Below are 20,290 nucleotides of genomic sequence, written 5' to 3' on the forward strand. Positions count from 1 at the left end.
ATAATTATTGTAATAATAAATATGAAGTATTATTAATAAGAGGAACTATCGGGGTAATGGCTAAATCTCATTATCTCATTAAATTAGGTAACTAAACATACTTTAAAACCAACTTTGAGAAAAGTTTGAGATTTTGATATTGTTAGGATCCTCGAGTATTGTCTCAAAAACTTGTTCCTTTTGTTTTTCTGTGTCACTCTGACAGGCATGCACGGCTGCTTTGAGACTTTTGATCTCTTTTGGGGGCTCTATCAGACACTTTATTAATAAGCTTTTCTTTATGCTCATTTTCTATTAAGATTTCTTTTCCGAACCCCCTCCCTTAAACTTGGAATTTTAACTAATTAACTGTCCCAGGATTTGTCAGGATAAATAAGTGCTTTTAATTATTATTTTTATTATTATTTTATTATTATATGGTTATTGGGATAACCAATCAGCCATTTTGACGGGAGGTCGGTGAAGCTACAGCGGTGATTCTGGTTGTGAACCGGTAGGAGGAGACTGTGCTCTGTCTTCCGTGTTTCCCTACTATGTCCTAATTGCACTTCGCTCTAGTACCTTTGTGCACGTTTCGATGCCCTCCCTCTGCTTTTAAATCTTCATTAGCGATAAACAAGCGGGTTTTAGAATATTTTTGCTCGTTTTGTGCCCCCCTCTCGCAGCGTCTTCACTAACAAACACTATCTGGTAGGAGTCGACTGCTTCATCCATGCATTGGAGTCCCGGGCCCCAGCGTACCGGCTCCGGCTCCAGCCATGTCGGCCAGGAATGCAACGGCTACCGGCGGTGACAGAGCGGTAGGCGAACCGGCAGGTAATTCAAACATGTTAAAGCTATTATCACTTTGAATAATAGGGGTGAAATTCAAATGTCTCCGCGGCACTGACATTTAGGAGAAATAGAAAAGAGAAGCGATGTTTTTCCGGCAGTTCTTTTGTTGCTCGTTGACTGTAACTTTGCGCTATTCCAAAAACTAGGTCAGTAGATCAGTAGACCAAGCTCGCCCTCTAACGCTATGCCATTTATGTAAGACAACACGACGCTGTTAAGCGATACCACTCTGCGAATTGCGCTAAATATCCGCCTTGCGTGTTTATCAGTTAAGGATAAGGGTTTTTATATGTAAATTGTGTGTTTTAATGCCTGTTAATGCTAACTCGAAAGATTAAACCACGTAAATGTTAGCTTAGCAGCGGCACCGAGGCGAGGCCGGGGCTACACACTCGGCTAAGATGAGTCTGTTAGAGGAGGTGCTGTCATAGCCAAGGACAGATCGTTCTTGCCGATATTTCTGACGCTTATGTTCTGTTTTCTGATGAAAGTGGTGTTTAATCAGCGTCAGTGCTTGCTGCTATTTTGGCCCAACTAAGGTCGGTGCCTCTATCCGTTGACTCAGCTCGGCCATTTGTCTTACATTAGCTTGGATGAAGCAGACATTTCTGTAAGTTCATTTTAATGCTCCGCGGTCTCTTTACACAGTGTAAAATATACTCGGAACCCTTTAGTTAGTTGATTTTAGTACAAACTAAAGACCAGTGCCCATAAAAATAAACATAACTGTATATAGTGTAATTTGGTGAGTCAAAGCCAACATTTGTAAGGAATATCATTCGTAAATGGTAGTTTATAAATTCCGATAATAAGAACTGAAGTCATGTATGTATGTACATACGTGTGTGTGTATGTATGTATGTATGTATGTATATATATATATATATATATATATATATATACATAATAATAATAATTATTATTATTATTATCATTATTATTATTATTATATATATACATACATACATACATACATACATACGTGTATATATGTGTATATACATGTATGTAAGTACATACATGTATACATATGTATGTACATACATACATGTATGTATATATGTATGTACATGTATGTATATATGTATGTACATACATGCATGTGTGTATAAATATGTATGTACATACATACATGTGTGTATAAATATGTATGTACATACATACATGTGTGTATATATGTATGTGCAACATGTCATGTGAGCGTAATCTAGGTCAAATAGCATGATCACCTTCAGCTATTGCTTATTGTTATATTCCCTCAAATATGCTTCATTGGGATAAAAATCTTGCATTAAAGAATACACTTAAACACACAATCTTTAATGTTATGGTAAAGTAAGGAATAGTATATAGGAAATGAGTAGTTAGTAAAGCAGCTGGAACCATAAAAGAAAAGGGTGCTCGAGATGATTTAAGAATTGGACACCTTTTTACTATAAATAACACTCTTTCAAATTCATTTTCCATTAAGTGAGGGTCTCATATTCAAAGATTCATACTCTGAAACTAAAGCTATTGATTATATAGTGGTAGAAAGTGTGTGTGTGTAATAAAAGAGATAATAGCCTCCTCTGCTCTGCTGTATTGAAAGCTCCCAGTAACTGAGTACTGCTTGCCACATAACTACTGCCATTTTGAATCCATGACATGCGCAATATAAACAGTTAACTGTCCAGTAAAGGCATAATATCAAATTGAAAACTGCCCATGGGGCCCTTATCCAGCAAGAGTGAGTGAGCTCAAACTGAACTTGTTGCTACTGGCCTAGGTTAAATTTTTGTTCACACTGCTCAATTTGCAATTTGAGACAACTTTTAGGATGTAAACTGTACTGGTGTTCAGGTTGTAGTAATAATAATGGATTGGATTTATATAGCGCTTTTCAAGGCACCCAAAGCGCTTTACAATACCACTATTCATTCACTCTCACATTCATACACTGGTGGAGGCAGCTACAGTTGTAGCCACAGCTGCCCTGGGTCAGACTGACAGAAGCGAGGCTGCCATATCGCGCCATCGGCCCCTCTGGCCAACACCAGTAGGCAAGTAGGGTAAAGTGTCTTGCCCAAGGACACAACGACCAGGACAGAGAGCCCAGGGATCGAACCGGCAACCTTCCGGTCGCCACGGTCGCCCATAACCAATATTATTTTGTAGTAATACATATACAAAATAATATTGAGCCAATGTGTTTTTTGTTTTTGTTTTTTTACTGTAAATACTTTGCAAAAGGTGGCCTGAAACGCAGCAGTTACATTTATTTACATGTGCCTTTTGCAAATATTTGACACTCATTATCATACTATAATGATTGTAGCTTTGTGTGTGTGTGTGTGTGTGTGTGTGTGTGTGTGTGTGTGTGTGTGTGTGTGTGTGTGTGTGTGTGTGTATGTTACCTATCATCTTCTTCTGGACAAGTGGACCAATGTTGATAAAGCTTTATATCAACATTGCCTAGGTCACTGTGAGTGCCATAATCTATAGTGCGTATACAAATCCCACAATTGTATATATTTTTACATTTAACAGTTCAGTTGAGCACTGAATGGAATGGGATGTCATAGAACCTTAATAATCTGCATTTATTAAGGCTGTTGTGTTTTAAACATGATTTAATGCTTTGTACCTTGCTATATTTAATCTGAACAAGGTGTGTGTCGTCCCCCCCCCAGAAAAAAAAAAGTCAGTGATCATTGCCGACCTCTCTTGGTTTTTATTGCCACTATAAGCACGTTTTAAAGCTCAGTTTTTAAAACCTTACGATGTAACTACTGCCCAGACCATGCAGCAGTATATTAATGACTAACCTTGTATTGTGGATGGATTACACAGGTCTGCAAAAATGATCTCCATTTCCCCCCCATCATGTACAGTTTTTTGTTTGTTTGCTGTTGTTCTTTTTTTTGGGGGGGGGGGGGGGGGGGGGGTGTTTGAAAACGTGTTTTTTTTTTTTTTTTTTTTTTTCAGTTTAAAAAGGGAAATTGTATGCTTAATTCAACTAAAAATGTGAGTTTTGCAAGAAAACCTGACAAGATGCAGTTTTTAAAATATTTTTCTTGGTTTCAGTGAGTAAAAATCTATAAGACACAATCAAAAAAATCGTATGCAGTTTTTTGGTTGCAGACTTGTGTTATCTCAGTTGTTCTCCTGACTGAAGCTTTGTCCGTTTACAGTATCCTGCCATGCAATTGTAATTCTGTTTGGCAGTCTAATTAGAAGAACACCTTCAAAGTAATCTTATAAATGTAAATGGACTAGTTCTTATATAGCACTTTTTACTCAGCTTGAGCACTCAAAGCACTTTACACAACAGGACTCATTCACCAATTCACAATCTTTCATACAAGCACTTTATTTCTATGGTTTTTCTTTATAAGTGAAACATTTCTACACACTCTGGTGAATGCACTGGAGAGCCACTTGCAGTTCAGTATCTTGCCCAAGGATACTTTGTTATGCAGGGATCTAGCTACTAGCCTTCCAATTAGTAGACCTGGTCTACCGCCTCAACTATAGCCAGTCTAACATTCAACATGAAACATTAGGACTTATAAAGTGCTGTGAAAAAGTGTGTGCCTACTTCCTGATTTCTTAGGCTGATTGCATTTTTAATATTCAACATAGTAGAAAAATCAAAAAACAGAACAGAACCTTGAACAGAACCTGTCTAACAAAGTGAAGTAGGCTAAAAGATCTCAAAAGCAACAAATCATGCCGGAATCTAAAGAAATGTCTGAGATGCAAAGTTACTGACATCAAGCAGTTTTGCAAGACTTTGGGAGTCCAACAACAGTTTATTCATTTTGTAATTTGGAACATTGGTGAACCGTTCCAGAAGTGGCTGGCCTACGAAAATTACTCCCAAGAGCAAATCGACAACTCATCCAGAGTAGCACCTAAAGAACTGCATAACTCACTCATCTCAGTTAAGGTCAGCGTTCACAATTCAACAATAAAAAAGGGGCTGGGCGAGACTGTGAACAGAAACAAACCTGCCAGTCCGCCTCTTAATCGCTCAAACAAGCAAAGTGAAGGTTTTGGAGTAGTCGTGTCATGCTTTGGCATGTCTTTAAACAGTGTGGAGGATTTTCCTAGCATGAACAATCTGGCTGAATTAAAACGGTTCTGCAAGAAAGAATGGCCCAAAATTCCTGATTGTCAAATGTCTCATTGTCAGTCATCACAGTCGTTTGAATGCAGTTATTGCTGCCAAAGGTGGCACAACCAGTTTTTTGGTTTAGGGAGCAATTTACACAGGGCGAGGTAAGTTTGGATAACTCTTTTTCCATTTTAATAAGTAAAATCATCATTTAAAAACTGCATTTTGACTCTGGGTATTTTTATGTAGCATTAAATTAGTTTGTGGCATATATGCAAAAACAAAAATTAAGAATAGGGAAAATACTTTTATCACAGCATTGCATATAAGCAAGTGTAAATAAGAACGTTTACTAGTCTACATTTAGCATCTTAATAAAAGAAGGCATGAAGGAATATGAGTAGCAATTTATTTTTTATTAAGTGCAATATAGCGCTGACCTGAGAACAGTAAAATAAATTGGCTGAAGAAAACATGCTCATACCATTTACTTTCTTAACCATGTGTTTCTTCAGAATTAAAATCAGGTCTGGACTCACCAATCTTGGTGAAGCTTTTAACAATGCCATTACGTCTGCTCCTGTCTTTTGGGACAACCCATCAAACCAACATGTAAAAGAAAATGTTAAATTCCATACAATATTTTATATTAAAAATAATCAAATATTGGAGATCATCTTCTGCATCAAGAATTGTCCACCATGTTGGATGTGATCGAGTTAGTGGTTGGTAGGGAAGTGTGTATTCACCGACTAGTTGACAGTGGTCCCTGGAGGCTTCTGACAACCACTCTCTAGGTCTGTTTGACTGGTGCTTTTATTTAATCCTATAAGGTCGCCAGGGTCTGTATTAGAGATGGACCGATCCGATATTACGTATCGGTATCGGTCCGATACTGACGTAAATTACTGGATCAGATATCGGATAGAAATAAAAAATGTAATCCGATCCATTAAATATCAAAAAAGCACCTCACAAAACTTGCAACATGCTGTAACTCGGCTCATAACCGTAGCACCTCGGAGCAGTGTGCTCACGTGATAGAGCGGCTGTGTGTATTTGTAGCCTCGCTACCAAACCAGCATTTCATCTTCCGAGGAAGTGATCCCAGAGAGAAGTAAATCAAGAGTGTAAGTTCATCTCTGAATGTTTGTAAAGCCTTCCAGCGTTAAGCTTAACAACCGATATATGGAGTGACTGCCTCTTCTCTCTCCTGTTGCTACTTCAATCGTGAAACTGATCAGTGATCAGCTGATCGGCTTTTCTGTTGCGAGTCCGTCTCTCTTCTTTGTTTTTGGCCCACTTTGCACCAGAAAGAGGAAACCAGCGGCTGAACAACAGCAGCACATTTAAGCTTGATAAGCTGTTGTTAGAATTTATTTAATATTACTTTCTAGAGCTATACTACTTTTTCCTTTGGGAAGGTACCATCTGTGCAGTCTGCAATTCTGTTGAAAAAAGATGTTGAATCTATTTAATTATTCTTGAAAAATAATTTATTTCTGTGCATTTTTTTTTCACACTGCATCAAATTAAAGTTGATTACGTCGATTAAGCATCATGAGGTGGGGGGTGCTTCCCTATTGTTTTTTTGCTGGGAGTTTGCAACCCTATTAGTTGGGTTGCTTAATATTTCTAAGTACTCTTTAAAATACCAGAATGGGAAGGCTTGAGTAGGTTTAAGTTTATTAGATTGATCAGTATTGCTGAACTATGAAATATTTTGGGTGCAGTGTATTTTTTACATACAGGTATAACAGAATAGCTTCAGTGGGGTTTTTTTTTGGTTTTTTAACTTGAGTATGAACTTATACAAAATGCAGCAAGATATTAAAAAAACAGTTTTACTGTTTAACAAACACACTATATCGGATTCATATCGGTATCGGCAGATATCCAAATTTATGATATCGGTATCGGACATAAAAAAGTGGTATCGTGCCATCTCTAGTCTGTAAAAATGATACAAACAGGGACACATCTCAAGTTGTTACTCGGGTATGATTCACAGTTTCTGTGCTGTTATTGGGAGTAGCTCAAAATGCCACAGTTTACTAACTAAACTTTATCTGCTGGGCAAATAAAGCAAAATCCAATAATCCTATATTGAAATAAATATCACCTTATTGTTTTATAAGTTTCTTCTCTATGGAACATGTATATCTATGCTTTCCTTTGCACAGTCATTATGCAGTTAACTGCGTGCCTTATAAATGTTTGACCAGAAGTTGGGCCTTATCATTTAAGCTATTGAGCTGGTAATGACTGAAGAATGCAAACTTACTGGGCAGACCCGGGGTGTATGTGTGAGCAGGGTGGAACAGAGTATCCTATGACCTATTTTGATCAGACTGTTTGCCTTTATGTTCCACTCTTGCACATCTGTTCCCATTTCTCTGTTTTTGTTGTTGTTCTATAAATGAAAACACTCACCATTTAATGTTCAGTGGCAGCTGTTGCAACATTGTTGAAAGTATAACTTAAAGTTAATGAGAAACAAGTCATTTCTCATGTTGTTGCCAATGTGTGAGCACAGGGTGTAGGGTGAGTTGGGTGCAGCAGATGCTCATTCAGGTGTTGAGTGAATGAGCAAATTAATGGGCACGTGACCTTAAGAGAGGGATTGTGGGAGTTGACAGGGGGATGCTTGTATGGCCTGATGTCCATTCAAGTACTCGCCTTCTCTGTAATCCAACAGAATCTGATGAGGAGAGCGGGATTAAAAGTTAAGCTTCAGTCAATCTGTTAACAACTCTTTGGGTCACAGACAGTGTGAAACTGTTAAAACTAGGTGCCATGGATATCAGCCACATTTTGGCTATTTCTTGCCATTGTATCAATTTCTCACACGCGTACAAACTTGAGTGCCTCGGAGGCCATGTGTACATCAGTCATGGCAGCTCATGTTATACCACAATAGATTATACAGTGTAGAGATGTAGAGCTATTAGTTAGTGGTGTCTGAACAGCTCTACTAAAGCAGTTTGTGCATTATAAGTCTCTGTTAGCACACGTTGGCCTCAGTTCAAATACATCCCTGTGGGAGCTATGATCAGGCATTAACAGCATGCTGTTTTCTCTCTGAAGGCTGGTTAATGGCCAAGTCTTTGAGCTGTAGGAACATAATGAGCTGGATTCATTAACATCTGAAGGTTCACCGGCAAATATTATTGGAAACCCACTTCACCTTTAGGGAGATGACCTTACCAATAGGATCCAGTAATATGAAAACTGTGAGGCTTTTTTTTTTTTTTTTTTTTTAAAGCTTCATTTTTGTTATTTTGGGCTAATGTTCAAGGTGCTTGTGTTAATTTCCAGCTCCGTATTTGTATTCCTGCACTTCACTAGAATAGCTTTGCATGATTCACAGTTCAAAATTATTCTCAGACATTTGATGCAGTGACCACCTGAAGCTAGTTTTTTTAGCTCCATTATTCTACTTTAAAGACAACCTTCTGCTGATTCTCTGCCTCTTGTAAATGTAACTTTTGAACAGCAGGTGGGTGGGTCTGGCTCTTTTTTTTTTTTTTTTGAATATCTGCTTTTACTGGCATAATTTAAAGCCATCAGTAGCAGGGAAAATGGCTGCAATTGAGTGTTTTGCATAGTCTAAAACACGAGCTTTTGGCTTAATAAAAGTGGCTCTAAAAATAAATCCTCTCAAATAAAAATTAGGGCTGAACGATTATGGAAAATAATCTAATTGCGATTTTTTGCCCCAATATTGCGATTGCGATGCGATATGCGATTATTTTTTAAGGTCTTTGTCTTCTGTATTATTAAACAAAGACAAGCAATACATCATATAGTATGGCCAATACTATATTACATTAATTTTAAACTGTTCTTTCCTGGAAGACAGACCTCTGTTATGATGACATGAGGTGATGCATGAATTGATGACTGACATTTTTATTTAACTTCTTCAATCACAACAGTATATTTGAACATACACAATAGTTTATTTTTAGCTTACAAACATCTGAGCATAAAGTGCTGACAAGGAACCCTGGTGTAAACATTAAAATGAAAGTCAGTACAATGTGCAGATTGCAGAAATATACATAAAAAAAATCAGTGGCTTTACCACACTCAGTTTTTCGACATCTGTGAACTACTAGACAGTCATTCAATTAAAAAATAATATTAAATAAATAAAACTAATAAATAAAAAATACACACATCTTACTGATCTCTGCAGTCAGTAACATTACACATAAAGTGCAAACATAATAGCAATTGTATAAACACACACACAAACACGCCTTTAAAGTTTAAAGGCGTGAAATTGGACGGTCTAGTTCTGATTAGCGTCACCGCTGTCTCGGTGGAGTTTAATAAACTCGGCCGTCTGCTTCTTGCTATCTAAAATATAACCAGACACTGGTGTAAATTCTCGACTGTCTCATACTTCTGTTTAATAAGTTTTCTGTTTGACGTTTAGTCAGCTGTGTGAAAACCAAGGAGGAACCCACCCGGGGGATTAATAAAGTTTTATTTTATCTAATCTAATAACTTTAATCTCAGCCAAACCGATTTACTCACGAACAAACAAAACACTGAAAAAAGCCCAACAATAACATTTTTAGGTTGTCTAAGTGACTTATATATTACGTTTAACCCGAGCAGCGAAACTCCGCGGTGATCTGAAAATGATGTGCCGGGAGTTGTGCCGTTCTCGGCCGCATCAGTAATCCTCGAGCTCCCGGCTAGCTGTCGAGCTGGTGGGTAGCCTCTGAAAACGTCGAAGCACTTTTGCAAATATGGGATATCTTGATAAACCGAGCAGATATTTGATGTTTACACAACTACTTTCTCGCCTGAAAATATGTTAAAAGTTTATTTTGTGACCCAGAAAGATTAGTATGAGTAATTTTAAAACTTAGTAGCGGCCGCCATTGCTGGAAACTGGAGTTTGGCTGGGCCGCGCTATGAATTCTGGGATATGGTAGTAATTTGGACAGCCTTATAATCGCAGTATAATCGCAGCCTTTGCGGTTAGAAAATTGCACTTGATCATGTCGCGATATTATCGCAAATGCGATATATCGTTCAGCCCTAATAAAAATGCAACTTCTTATGTTCGAGATAACAAAGATTACCACAAGTCAAGTTAGAGCAGCTACACTTGAACAACCCTTTTTCTGTGGTGTTGTCCATTGTTGTGGGGGCACCTGGCTAAGTGCATCCTTCAGTTACGACATGACATAGAATTGTTATTTGCATTGTATTCAATAGTAATGTATCATTCATTCACACATTCTTTTAAACTGCCTTTATATTTTGCCCCTGGTTGTCCACTAACCCACTTCCATAGCACTGGGCCTACCTGACAGTTTGAGAACCAGTTATTACGTCCCTATTAAATCACACAATGTATCTGTATGTGTAACTTCTGTATCAAGTATTTAAAATTGTTTTTAAAGCCAGAAGGTAGTATTGATTGATTGATCATACTTTATTCATCCCGAGGGAAATTGAGTTAAGGCTGCCAGCCGTGCCAGCGCCATTGCATATGCATATATTTGGCATCTTTATTATATATTAGCTCAGCATAAACAGGTGGAGCAATCTGTTGCAGTAGTGCATGGTCTCTTATATTGTATTGGAAAATTATATCAATTCCTCATGTTTTATGACCAGGTACACTTCTGTTGCATTTCAGATGATGTGCTGGTTGAGGAAGAACAAAGTACTTCTGTGTCTCTGCCCAGCCTGATGACCCCACCCTCAGCTGCTGGTATGTCCCTGAGCGTGGAGTTAACCCGAAAGCGCAAGGGCAGCGTGGACAACCAGTACGTATGGGACTGCTTGCTTCAGGAAAATCTAAATCTTAAGACCCACACTAATATTTGTTGTTAATACAGGCACCGCTGTTTTTCTTTCTAGGGATTCAAAATGTGTTTCAGTCCCTGATGTAGATATGGAAGATGACCAAAACAGGTACAGTTTAACTGATAAATGACACAATGTGATGCAGAGGAATGCTACATGAAGCTTTAGACCTACTTTTTAGAGATGGTAGTATTTAAACCTCAGTTTCAAGCCTAGAAAATTAGCATTCCCCAACTAGTTGTGAGCATTTGTTGGCAGTCGCTATGAAATTGTGTTGATGAGCCCTGGTCAGTGACCTCTGGTAACCACAGGTCGCTTTGGGAAAAGTGTGTATTCCCCAGCTGGATGGCAAGTGGTTGGCTGTCGCTAGAAGAAATTGGTCTCAAAGAGGTATACCATTCTGTACCAAGGACCTCCTTGTGATTGCTTTGATCGCTTGCAAATTGCTGCAGTCACCAGGACTTTGCATGGAAGACGCTGACTTGTCTGCAAACACTTGCTGACTACTCATTACTCAATACGGTACTGAAAGTGTGAAAATCCAAACTGGAAATGGAGATAGTTTGCCTTCAAAGTTTCAGTACAGATGGGTGGTTGGGTAGTGAGCATTTGCAGTTGACTGTTTTCACTCTTCACTGACCAACAGACTCAAGCAGCCACTCGCCACCTGGTTAGGAAATACTCTGCAGCAATCTGCTAGTGATCAGAGGTTGCCTGGGGGTCACTGGCTGGTTTCTAAGCCTGTGTAACTGAGTTCAAGTTCAAGTTCAACTTTATTGTCACTTCAACCATATACAGTTTAAAAATACACAGTGAGGCGAAACAACGTTCCTCCAGGAACCAAGGTGCTACAAGACAAGTTAGTGCAAAAAAAAAAATATATATATATAATATATCTAGTAATAATATTGTGCAAAAGAGCATTTACAGGTTGGTGTGTGCGATGGTTTGGTGGTGTAGGTCAGTGTGTTTGCGCTTTGTGTTGGTTAGTCAGTCCAGTCTCAATGTTTTGAGGTATTTGAGTTAAGCTGAGTGATAATGTTAGTGTATGTGTGTGTGTGCGTGAGGCCTTAGTATGTTACTTGCTGGTGTATTGCTTTTCATGGAATTTGTTGAGAAGAAATTTTCTGAAGTCCTAAAGGATTTTCTTCAGGTGCTAACACCTCTTTATACCTTTTTTGTATGCTTTTAATCAGCATTAAACCATTTCAGATTTGTTTTACTTGCAGGTCAGATGGAGAGGACCAACATGTCAAAGTTAAATGCTTCAGGTAGAGTATGACTTAACTGATAAAACTTTACCAGAAATGTTACAAGATCATGGGAATCTTAAAAGGCCAGCAAGTTTTGCAATATACTGCAAGTCTGTAAAGGCAAAGCAGAAAAGTTGTTTCTATTTTTGTGGCATTATTTCTGAATTCATGTGTCTGCAGGGAGCCACATAGCCAAATTGAGAAGAGGAGACGGGACAAAATGAACAATCTGATTGACAAGCTCTCAGCCATGATCCCCACCTGTAACCCCATGTCTCGTAAGCTGGACAAACTCACTGTGCTTCGAATGGCAGTACAGCACCTCAAGTCTCTCAAAGGTACCAACTCAATGTTTTTTTTTGTTTTTTTTTTAATTTGTTCAATTAATCTACTCTGACTCTGTTGTTACTGGTGGTAACTGCCAGTTATTTAGATTATTGGCATTGTGCTGGAGTGTTACTTATATCCCTGAGCTGTGAAAGGCTGATGGGGGATTGTCAACACAATAACTGAAGAAGGATGTTGTCAAGGATTTTCAAATTCATACCATAGGTGCATCGACTAGGAAGCTGAGCAGAACTGGCAGTCGTCGGTATTCTTTTTAATTATCATTATTTTTTATTTGTGTAACTTTGTGTAATATCTGTATATTTTCAGGTTCAGCAAGTTCTTTTTCTGAAGCCAACTATAAACCGTCATTCCTTCCTGATGAGGAGCTCAAACACCTTGTTCTCAAGGTAAATGCAGAAGTGACAAATCTAACAGTTTCTCTGGTATGAAGTGTAACCTGCAAGTCCCTTTGGAGATGTTTTAACCTTTCCTTAAAAAGCAGAACAACACTCTGTAGAGTCCACATATGCTGCAGATTATTATTTTGTTATTTTTTCAAATAACAATGCCAAGCTTCTCATCTTTTTTTTTTTTTTTTTTTTTATTCATGTAATTTTATTATAAAGAAAAGTCTGAACATGGCTCAAAGTTTCTGTCTTTGCAGACACACAACAGTGTAACAAAGTAGTTAAAATGTTGCCAATAAACTACATTACTACTGTAAAAAAAAATATTTTTTTAAATAACAAACTCTTGCTATTTTTTTCTAGAACATTTCATCACTTTGGCTCCCCTTTTCTCCCCTTTGTTTCCTTATCGTGCAGGCTGCAGATGGGTTCCTGTTTGTAGTGGGCTGTGATCGTGGGAAAATAGTTTTTGTCTCAGAGTCTGTCACGAAGATATTAAATTATAGCCGGGTAAAACTTTTACATTTGTTACTGTTTCTGCAGTGTCTTTTGTTATGAAAACCTGGGACACACCAGATGGCTTTTGTTATCTTGTAACTAATGTAAATAGATTTGAATCCACAACCATCAGGTGACTCTGTAGTGAGATGTTTGAGTGCACAGCATTTGTTATGTATTGTAGTACTCAATAGAAATGGAAATGTCATCTAAATCTATCGTTATGTTGGTCCTAATAGTTAGTGCACAATAGTCTGTTGCAGGACAAGTGATTACTGGAAAGATGCCATACACTCACCAGCCACTTCATTGGGTACACCATGCTAGTACCTCAGATGGATCTCTTTGTGCATTTACAACTGACTTAATTCTATATGGCACTGATTCAACAAGGTGCTGGAAACATTCCTCAGAGGTTTTGATCCATATTGATACAACATAATCACACAGTTTTTGCAGCTTTACTGGCTGCATATCCATGATGCCAATCCCCTGTTGGACCATATCCCAGTGGTGCTCTTATTGGATTGAGATCTGGTGATTGTTGAGGCCACTGAGTGAAATTATTGTCATGATTTGAGATTTGTGACACAGTGTTCTCATGTATCCAAGAAAATGTCCCTCACACCATTACAGCACCAGTTGCAGCCTCAGCTGTTGACACAAGGCAGGATGGATCCATGTTTTCACGTTGTTTATGCCAGTTTCTAATCCTACCATCCAAATGTTGCAGGAGAAATAGACTCCTCAGGGCACTGGATATTTTCTCTCTTTCGGACCATAGCTTTGTAAACCATAGAAATGGCAGTTTCTGGTGAGCCCATCTGGCACCAACAACCTTCCAACATTCAGTTTCTTAAATCACCCTTTCTTCCATTGTGATGCTCAGTTTGAACTTCAGCATGCTTTCTTGACCACCTAAATGCATCAAGTTGCTGCTGATTGATTAGCTGATGAGTTTTTAATGACCAATTGAACAGCTGTACTTAACAAAGTGGCTTTTGAGTGTATTCGTGTGCTTGTTGATAGACTATAAAATAATGATCAAAATAACACTATAGTCCTAAGCTGTCATTTAAGCCATCTGTGCTCCACACAGTGTCTGGTGTGCTCCAAGGGTCACAGTTAACCATCAGTGTTTTGGGTTTTTTGGGGGGGGGGTTTCATCATAAGGAGTAATTGCCTTAGGTCTTTTTTTTTATATACGCCATAGGAGCCTTGCTTAGGTCAGTTTGATGAGCTGTTTGTTTTCCTCTAGGCGGAGCTGATTGGGCAGAGCCTGTTTGATTACATACACCCAAAGGACATGGGAAAAGTGAAGGAGCAGCTGTCCGCTTCTGAATTATATCCTCGTGAACGGCTAATAGATGCTAAAAGTAAAGCAAATATTCTTGTCTCTGTTTTTGTGTGTAAGAGATTACGGTTAACGTTTCTCTCGTGTCTTTAGCCGGTCTGCAGGTTCAGGCTGACCTTCCAATCGGTGCAGCACGGTTGTGTTCGGGTGCTCGTCGTTCATTCTTCTGTCGCATGAAGTATAACAAAATTTCTATCAAAGTGGAAGAGAAGGAATCCCAGGGAAATGTCTCCAAAAAGAAAGGTGGAGATGTTACACAGCAGGTTTTATTAGGTCTAAATTCAAAAAAAGCTTTTTAATGAGTATGTTAATTGTGTTCTGCTTTTGATTTGTATCTGCATCTGCTTTTAGAGTCGCAGAAGTACTGCACAGTCCACTGTACAGGCTACATGCGCAGCTGGCCGACCAGTCAGCTGGGAGCAGAAGGGGAGGGTGAAGTGGACAAGCAGGAAAGCTCCCACTTCAGCTGTCTAGTGGCGGTGGGACGCGTCCACAACCACTCATCTCCCCAGGTTAATGGAGAAGTCCGAGTTAAACCCACAGAGTTCATCACGCGCTATGCCATGGATGGCAAGTTCACCTTTGTTGATCAAAGGTAAAACTGGGGTTTATTGTCAAAGTGTGGCAGTTGTGGTGATTTTTACTTTTAAAATAACTATTGATTTTCAATCTGGCCTAATGTTTAAAAGTCCCAGAGAGTCCAGCGCACATTATTAATGTACAACTGGTTAGCATTTGTTATAAAGCTAATTGGTTAGCTTATTGGTTTTTTCTTTCCTCATTTGTAGTTCATGTCATAAATAATAGTGTTCATCAACAACTAGCTTGTGTATCTATAGCAACATAAGAAAAGTGGTAGGTAAAACATTCAGTTAACAGATTAAAAATGTTTCTGTTCTTGCTCTGTCTGAAATGTTTATGTTGTATGAATTTTTCCATTTTAAAGGAAATCTTAGTTGATGTAATAGGATATTTGGATCTCTCTTAATTATATTTCAATTTTCTTTGACAGAGCGACGACCATTCTAGGTTATCTTCCCCAAGAATTGCTCGGGACATCGTGCTACGAATACTTCCATCAAGATGACTTACCCCATTTAGCAGACAGACATCGAAAAGGTGCAGTTTTTATTTATGTATGGGGTTTTTTTTCCTCTATTTTGGATATGTTTAAAGCCATTTCCATGTTTAACAAATGGCTTCATTCTTAGGTTTAATATAGGTCAGATAGATACCTAATTAACACAGAACTGCCAGGAATGTGGGTGTTTGTTTGTTTGTTTTATTTTTAACTCCATCCTGCAGAAACTGCAGTAAAATTTTAAGTTTTTTAAATTTACAAATGATTTTAAATCAAAATTATTACAATTAATTAACAAACAAATACTAAGTAGTATATCTCCATTCATCCATTCTCTTCCACTTATCCAATTCATGGTTATGGGGGGAGGGGTGGGGGGTCAAACACATTATATTAAATTAATTACTGTAAAAGTAAAACTGACAGTTTAGCACACCATCCACACTGCTCCACCTCAGGCTGCAGCGCTTCATCTCCTCAAGCATGAAACCCATTTGACATGGCAGCTCTGCTCTGAATTTCTACTCTAGTTTTTACTCTGTTGTCCATGTGTTCACTCCGACCTGTTGTACCCCAGTATTACATTCCATTGATGCAGAACGCGTCAATCCTTTATGCAACTATATATAAATCCATTTTACAAAATGCCATGAAATTAGCTGATGGTTTTAGTATAAGTCAGGCTTGACCAACTTTAGGCCTCGAGGGCCGGTGCCCTGCAGGTTCTAGATCTCACCCTGGGTCTACACACCTGAATCAGATGATTTGTTCATTACCAGGCCTCTGGAGAAGTTCAAGACATGTTGAAGAGGTAATTTAGCCATTTTAAATGAGCTGTGATGGATCAAGGACACATCTAAAACCTGCAGGACACTGGCCCATGAGGCCTGATTTTGGACACCACTGGTTTAAGTTATCTGATTTTAAAAGCAAGGGGATCAATATGTCCCTGTTGGCGGTTCTAGTGTTAAATGTCTGTATTTTGTGATCACTGATGTACTTTTAGGTTACAGCGTTATCTAAAGATTCTGTTTTCTAGTGTTTCTCTGACTTGTCCTCTTGCTGTTTTTCTTCCACAGTGCTGCGGAGTAAAGAAAAAATAGAGACAAACTGCTACAAATTCAAAACAAAATACGGCTCTTTTGTCACTCTGCAAAGTCAGTGGTTTAGTTTTGTAAATCCGTGGACCAAAGAACTAGAATATATTGTGTCAACTAACACAGTCATCTCGTGAGTATATGGTTCAGTGGATTTGTACATTTGCTTATGTATCTGTGAGTGCGTCTGTATATATGTGTGTTAGTTTGAATTTTTCTCTTTGCTCATCCTATGACCAGATATGATCCCAGTCGAGCAGGTCGGTCAGGAAATAAATCTGAACAGTCGAGCAATCCCAAGGCTTCTGAAGGTCTTTATAAAATTATTCTATCAACACATTATTTGGTTGTAGGGGGCCTTCCCCCCCCCCCCCCTTTCACTTATTTAACTCTTCTGCTCTGTCTTATTTTTTCCCTGTCAGACTGTAAAAAGTCCCCTCCTATTATACCGGGAATTTCCAGCACACCTGGGACTATGATATATGCCGGAAGCATAGGAACCCAGATTGCCAATGAGCTGCTGGATTTCAACAGGTATGTACTGGATATAATTACTTTAAAAACACACAAGTCCAGCATCGGCATCTATGCTCTGGTTACTTGGTGTTGTTGTAGATGAAGGATACTGCTGTTTTAAGTTGTTCTGTGTGGGTTTCCTTTAGGACGAACTCATCACCTTCCAGTGGTAACGTCAGTCCCTTCAGTCTGCCACAGGACAAGTCCCCACAAATTCACAATCAAATCAGCAACAGCGTGAGTCATGCCGGCTGTTTATCCAATCAATCCAATCAACTTCATGCATCCTTAATGCATGAAGGAGCATTTCCACAGGTCCTTCTTCCCTGCAGCTGTCAGACTGTACAATCAAAACTGCTCCCAACAAACATAGAGGTTTACATCAGCGCTGTAACTTGCACTATTTTATCAACCGATTCACACTATAACCAGGGTTTGCCTCTTATCTGTATTTAATTTTATTTAATTTAATAACGGTACAGTACTCTGTTTTTGGTAACCATTGTCCTTGATGTAAATATGTAAAAACTGTGTATGTTTCAGTTCTGTGTCTTGTGTACTGTTTGTTTGTATATGTGTCTTTCTTGCTGCCGTTACACCCAGATTTCCCCTTGTGGGACAATTAAAGGATTATTCTATTCTATTCTGGCTCACATAAAACATTTTTAGAAGCTGAACTATGTCTAAGATGTGATGTGAGGGTTATAGTGTGCTCCCTTTTGGTCTTCAGGTCCCAAATGGAGAAACATCAGACATGGAAATACCAGGAAAGTCCAGCTCGGAGAGTGAGCCTCAAGGTGCTGCATTCTCAGGAGGAGAGACTCTTATGGGTACTTCCACTCATCGTGTCTATAAACTTTGTTATAATAAACTGAGTCACTTGCTGTATTTATTTCTTCCCTATTGCAACCTGGTAACTTTTCCTTTTTGTTTTCACTCCACCTTACCCCAGGAGAAAATTCCCAGTTGGATTTGGAGAGCGTGGTTGGACCAGGCCTGAATAGCCTCAGCAGTGATGAAGCAGCTATGGCAGTGATCTGGAGCCTTTTGGAGACGGACACAAACTTGGGAGAAGCTGTGGACTTTGAAGAGATGCACTGGTCCTTATAGAATCTGCATTACAGTGTGAAACGGCACGCTGGAAAACACCCGGATCCTCATTTTGATGATGGCAGAAACTGCTTGAAGCTTACTCAAAGGAGCAGCATTCTGTTTTTGTTTTTTGTTTTGTTTTGTTTTGTTTTGTTAAAATTTAATATATTAGTTACTCTTCTCCACATAAGCTGTCTAGTTTTTGGGTGGCTGCTCAAACAGAAGCAGAATCGGCGACATTAAGGGACACCTGCTTTCCCTCTTCAGAAAGAGGATGTGCCTCTTAAACGTTGCAGCTGCCCACCCACTCACCTTGAAACCCTGTTCCTCTCCTCCCTGCTTTCTTAAATCTGCCGTCAGCCTCAGAAAGGTTGAAGAAGCCGTGAATGCACAGAAGAGTGATATGATGTACATCATGATGGCTCTGGATCCTTGCTTCTATTTCTCTCCACCTACATTTAAACAAAGGTTGGGAGTGGTGACGCAAAAAACAATTGCACTGAATTGATTTCTTTTTTCTTTTGTTTTTAAAGTTGTAATTTCATTAGGTACTGTATGCTTGACTAAAATGCAAGAGGACACCCTAAAAAACTGGCCAAGCTTTGCAACCCTTCCCTCAGGATCCAAAACCGTGGGTTTAAAGCTTACCGCGGCAGACCACACTTCCATAACCTCTACTCTCTTTGAGAGTCACCTAAAGACGTGGCGCTCTGAGATTTTCTCTTGTCAGTATCTGAACATTTTTCTCACAAACGGTGTAGTAACCTCTTCTCTTGTATGCTAACATATGTCGCTGTTTATATGTGGGGTCGATATGATATCAAACACCATGTCTTCAGGCCACATGTGTCTTAAAGGGATAGGTTGCATAAAAAGCCTCAGAATTTACTAGTTCCACCTTCAAAAAATTTTAGTTGATGAGCTGCCAGTTTTGATGGCTGGTCATTTATGAGCACTACAGTACAACTTCATGCAAATCAGAAGGGCACTTTAGAAGTGCTGATATTAAGGGTTGGTAGTGATGGCTGAAGAGCGAACCCATTTCACATCTTCTCAGTACGTGTTTGAGACTGATGCGAGTCAGGGAGTTATCAACTTTTAAGATTTTACACACTTCCCTGCATACTGTACAAGTAGTATCAGTACTTGTTCACCTCTGAATCTTTGTTCTTATTGTTGTCTCTATAGTCGTGCAGGTAAGCCATACCTTCTATCGTTTCTTCTTTTTATGCACTGACAGTCTGAGAACATGTTTATGTGCTTGTTATGTGGCACACAGGGTTGAAATGGATATGTTTGTTAAGGGATTGTGCTATGCAGAAGTGTCATTCCAAACTTTTTTTCCCCCCTCCCCTTTATTTCCTCTTGTGTAATAGCCACGTGCATGACTCCTGAGTGTAGAACATTTGCAGAGCTGTGGTGTGACATTTGTGAGAACTTGAATGGTCCACGGAGCAGTATGGATCCCATTGCCATTTACCTCATGTAGAGTTTAGGATTGGCCATGCTTTCAGTTGCACATTCTAGCTTTTTACTAAAGTAATGAAACCTCTGATAGCCATGATTTGATGATCTATTTGTTAGTGATCCACTGCTGAGCGTGGCCATGAGTGGCTCTTAGTTATGGAGTTACCAAAGTGTTGTCGTATGCTAAATTAAAGGGTGTCGGCTTGAGATCCTGGTGAGACCAGATAATGTAGAAATTTACTTTATAGGTCCATTAAAGTAAAGTTATTGCATTTGGCTGTTTTTTTGTTTTTGTTTTTTTTGTTCTTTGTTTTTATAAGAAATTTAACAACTTGAGTATATACATCCCCTGTTATAAGTTACTTAAAAATAAATCCTCTATGTCTAAACGTTTAGTGATTACACATTCTTTTAACTGAAATCTTTA

At 38.8% G+C, this 20,290-nt stretch overlaps 1 protein-coding gene across 2 annotated transcripts; it reads left to right on the forward strand.

The window, feature by feature from the left end:
- Window positions 1-504: 504 nt before the first annotated feature.
- On the forward strand, window positions 505-20,185 carry bmal2 (basic helix-loop-helix ARNT like 2). 2 transcript variants are annotated; one of them, XM_085411908.1, is made up of 17 exons: window positions 505-816; window positions 10,599-10,728; window positions 10,823-10,876; window positions 11,998-12,039; window positions 12,202-12,359; window positions 12,679-12,758; window positions 13,176-13,268; window positions 14,515-14,632; window positions 14,704-14,853; window positions 14,962-15,205; window positions 15,623-15,729; window positions 16,771-16,921; window positions 17,029-17,099; window positions 17,211-17,322; window positions 17,451-17,541; window positions 18,035-18,134; window positions 18,257-20,185. In XM_085411908.1, the coding sequence occupies exons 1-17, from the start codon at window positions 759-761 to the stop codon at window positions 18,412-18,414; spliced, it is 1,917 nt and encodes a 638-aa protein (XP_085268034.1). In that variant the 5' UTR covers window positions 505-758; the 3' UTR covers window positions 18,415-20,185. The 2 variants fall into 2 exon arrangements, with proteins under 2 accessions (XP_085268034.1, XP_085268035.1); XM_085411909.1 differs by lacking the exons at window positions 10,599-10,728; window positions 10,823-10,876.
- The last annotated feature ends 105 nt before the right edge of the window (window positions 20,186-20,290 follow it).

This window comes from Rhamphochromis longiceps, linkage group LG7 (assembly GCF_057381845.1).
Source record: "Rhamphochromis longiceps isolate RC_006_pf linkage group LG7, R_longiceps_female_GT1.1, whole genome shotgun sequence".
In the NCBI taxonomy this organism is placed as follows: Eukaryota; Metazoa; Chordata; class Actinopteri; order Cichliformes; family Cichlidae; genus Rhamphochromis; species Rhamphochromis longiceps.

Excerpts from the sequence above, each read along its gene's own strand:
- bmal2 (XM_085411908.1), top strand. The coding sequence starts at position 759 with ATGTCGGCCAGGAATGCAACGGCTACCGGCGGTGACAGAGCGGTAGGC. Across the intron at positions 12,040-12,201 it reads GTCAAAGTTAAATGCTTCAG|GGAGCCACATAGCCAAATTG; the intron begins GTAGAGTATGAC and ends ATGTGTCTGCAG. Across the intron at positions 16,922-17,028 it reads TCAACTAACACAGTCATCTC|ATATGATCCCAGTCGAGCAG; the intron begins GTGAGTATATGG and ends TCCTATGACCAG.